The following is a 3952-nucleotide window of genomic DNA, read 5'->3' on the forward strand; positions in this document are numbered from 1 at the left end:
AGCTCTCCTCTCGGCCTCCTTCCGTGACTTCCTTTCCGTCGTTCCCGCCGCCGCCGCCGCCGCCGCCGCCGCCGCCGCCGCCGCCGCCGCCACCGCCGCCGTAGCCGTCGTGTCAGTCGCCCTACCGGCGGCGATAGTCGCCCGACGCCGCCTTTATTTGCAAGCAATTTGCGCGCGCGGATCGCGCGGCAAAAAATCCGAAAATAATGCTCGTGTATTAATCATACCTCCCCGCGTGCCCGCCACGTCCTCCTTCCATCGCCTTCGTGACGTCTGTTCGCCGCGCTTCCTCCGCGAGGGGTCCCCTGCCGACGAGGGCCCTTCGTCGACGCGCCCCGCGTGTCCGACACGTTGTTGCCGTCCCGCCGCCCTTGTCCGCAAAAATGCGTTCCCGTTCGTTGCCGGCACATAGCTGTGCAATCACGTGCGCGAGGTTCTTTGTGGCGTGTCTCTCTCTTTCTCAGGGAGCCCTCGCGGTGCCCTGAAATCGAGTCCGAGGAAGCCGGGAAAGAAGCACTGCCAGCTCTTTAACACCCTTTGGCAAATTAGCCTGGGCGACGGAATTCCTAATTCCACTGTAACACGCTCCTCCCTTCGTCGTTACAACTGCCGACGCTGTTTCGCGTTGGTGCATATTTAGATTGCAGGAGCAACCGATGAAACGCATGTCAAATTGCGAGGAGATGAAAAGTAATAAAGTTTAATTACGTATTTTAAACGAACGTACGTACGTACGTACGTACGCGTACGTAACGACCGGTGGCCGTACGACTCTAACGATCGAGCGAGCTGCAATTTCGTGACCGCGTGGTAGTAGGTGTGCTCGAGTGGAAACGAAAGCGCAATTAGCGTGATATCGTTATGACGCCGGCGAAGTGGCGGTTTTGTAAGTACGTACTATCAGAAGGCGATTGCTAATTATCGTGAGGAGAACGAGATAAGCGGAACCGGGGCAGCGAAAAGGGAGTTTAAACGCTGAGCAATCTCGTGACCGCGAAAGCGCGCTCTGGCGAAGCTCGGTGTGCGATTAACGCGATATCGTTACACTTAATTTCCCCGAACCCGGCGTTTTTCGTCGTGCCGCATTTTGCCGCAACGTATTTATCGCTGATTAGCAACAATCACGGGGAAACTGGAGATCATTATGGAAATGATGTTAAACGATCTCGCGACTGCAAATACATACTGAAATGCAAATCACAGTTAATGTGAGCAGGAAATCTTGCGTGAAGGTTCTCAGTTCTAAAGCTAAACATTCCTCAAATACAAAATTGTCAGAATATTCAGAATATTAAAATAAACTTTAAATATAGGATTCTTAGGAAGAATATAAAATAGATATAAAAATATTGGGCGGTAAAATGTATTTATCTACTTGAAAAATTATTCAAGTAGCAAAATTAGTACAGGTATTTAGATGTATAAATTATAAACATGATCAGAGATTGGGATGTAACAAAATATTTCAAGTGTCGATAAAGGATAAAACAGTGCGTATTTACAAGGTGTGAAACACAGCTGTGACTCGCACTCTGTTTACAATGTGTCGAGCCGATCAGTTCCGAATTACTTCTTTGGCTTCTTCAGGGGTTCGAGGCCACTGTCGTACTCAGAGGTATTGAGCATCCTGACCCTTTTCAGTAATCCCCTTCTTTGCCCCTCATCTTGACTCTTTGGCTCCTTTTGCGATACCCGGTCGAATCTGGAAACACCCGGCACGCGCTTTAATTCTCGCATTAGGACTAACCCGCAATTTTCGGTAATTCGACGTAAACGACATGTGGTGAGGACAGACCGCGATAATCGGAAATTGCGAGAAAAAAGAAAAGGCAACACGCGCGCGCATTAATATCGAGGATACACCCCGTGGATGGACGAAGGTGGGCTTCCAGCAACTGCCGTACCGAATTTCATGTTCGCTGCTGCGCTTTTTGTCCACAGCCCCGCGTCACGCACGAAGTACGCATTATCTTCCTTTACGGTCTATAGTACTTTTCGTTTAACCGGCGGTTCGCGTACACACGTTTTATTATTAATCCTGCGCCGGCGTTCTCGACATAATATTTCTTTCAGCCAGGAAGAAATTTGTAAACGCGCGTAAGAAAAGATTTGAAAAATATCGCCCAAGGTTCACACCGTGTCACTATCATAAAAAATAAAAATTTTAATTAGAAAAACCAATCAACCAGTTGATTGTTACAGCAATTTCAGTCAAATAAATTTGAAAGACAATCACGATAATTTGCAAGACTTAAAAATAAAAAAAAAGCTAAAAAAGAAATTCACGAACATAGAATAGTCGCTATTGCAGCTTCAAGCTACAGGATGACACTGGTTATTGCAATTGCAAAATATGTACGAATTGATAGCTATATAAAACTTGGTCGAATGTGATGTTTCGCAGCAATCGGCTGCAAGGAGGATGGTGCGAACCCGCGGCAGGCATGCATGCACATACACGCCACACATCTTTACAAGCACACATGGGCTAAGACACGCACACAGCCGCATAGGTAATCGCACCCACAGAGGCGTACACCGTGGTCGTCTCTCGATCCATTGGACCGTCAGCTCAGTGCCCGCCTTTCACCCATTAAAACTGACTCGTTCTCTCCCCGGGTGGAGGGCACCAGTCGGTTGCTCGTCGTGTTCATCCAAAGCACGCCCATTCAAATCGCATTAAACACGTTAATGCGTAATGCCGGTCCCGGGGAAAAAGATTCACCGCGCGTAACGCGAAAAAAAAAAAAGAAAGAGGAGATAGAGGAGACGGCGGTGGTCGCGAGAGAGGGATAGGGGGGAACGCGTGAGCACCGCGGCAGAGCGCAGGCAAATGATCGCCGGGGAACATAGGAATTATAAAGCTCCCGGTAAAAAGGCCGGAGGGTGGCCGCGTGTGTGATGCAGGCGACGTGATACATGAAGCAGAAGGGAACGTTCCACGTTGGCGTAGATAGAAATTACGAAGTACAGCGACGTGCTCGTAGTTAGACCTTGGCTCGTTTGCGGCCGTGATAAAGGAAAGCGCGACGGACCAAATGAGCCGGGAACGTGGCGAGCACCGTGATGTAAAATACCAGGGGCGCGACTGCAAATTAGATTAGACACTCAAGTTTCAGTGCCGCATAGACGACATATGTAATTGCCATATTTATTCGCGATAATGGAAAAGTTCGAGTGAGACGTTGTCGTTACGTTATCGTATATCATTGCATTTTCGTTACAATTGAAGTCGGAACAACGCACGAGTGGAAAGACGGGAAGCGCGCGCTCGTCGAAAAATCAGGGCACGCAAGAGGGCACACGAGCGAGGAACGGGCCGCGGGTAGGTGACGGTCAGGATTTCGAGAATGCGAGCGAGACGGAACGACGGGGGCAAAGAGAGGAGGGAGGCTCGTGCTCGTCCCGTGGTTTCCGTAAATGGCGCAGCCACGGCCGGAAGTGGCGGTCGCATCAGTCTGTTTAATAGCCGTATTGTATAATTATGAACAATGGAGAGATAGAGAGAGAGACGGAGAGCGACGGAGAGAAGCCTGGAGAAGGGCAGAAGCCAGCAGAGTGCCATGTGAAATGCACACCGTTGAAGATAGAACGAGAGGGAGAGAGAAAGGGAGAGGGAGAGAGAGACAGAGAGTGAGAGTAAGAGGCAGGGCAGGGAGGAGAGGAATGAGACACATTTGTCGCGAGTGAGCGAGACAATGCGAGTTAGATGGAGTGAAATGGAGGGAAAGGCCAGGGGAATGGAGAACAACGAGGACGACCACGATGAGAGCCGTATGGCTTATGGCTGCCAGCCACCGTAGAGCACGTCCGCCCGTTCGTCGTACATGACGGATGACACAGAGCGACAGTTTTGATGCGTGCAACCTCTCTAGGAGCCGCACGAGCTGTTCTACTCGGCGTGTGCGTGTCCTACGTGCGGTAAATGCGCAGGTTGCGAGAGAGAGAGAGA

At 50.1% G+C, this 3952-nt stretch overlaps 1 protein-coding gene across 1 annotated transcript in view; it reads right to left on the reverse strand.

The window, feature by feature from the left end:
• Window positions 1–1347: 1347 nt before the first annotated feature.
• LOC116845955 (probable ATP-dependent RNA helicase DDX31) overlaps window positions 1348–3952 on the reverse strand; it is a 15192-nt gene continuing 12587 nt past the window's right edge. Inside the window, exon 9 of the mRNA XM_032819217.1 lies at window positions 1348–1702. Within this exon, the coding sequence (XP_032675108.1) occupies window positions 1567–1702 (136 nt within the window). The 3' untranslated portion in view covers window positions 1348–1566. The remainder of the gene's footprint in view (window positions 1703–3952) is intronic.

Source organism: Odontomachus brunneus, unplaced genomic scaffold (assembly GCF_010583005.1).
Source record: "Odontomachus brunneus isolate Ranch 3 - 2012 unplaced genomic scaffold, Obru_v1 Obru_scaffold_059, whole genome shotgun sequence".
Lineage (NCBI taxonomy): Eukaryota > Metazoa > Arthropoda > Insecta > Hymenoptera > Formicidae > Odontomachus > Odontomachus brunneus.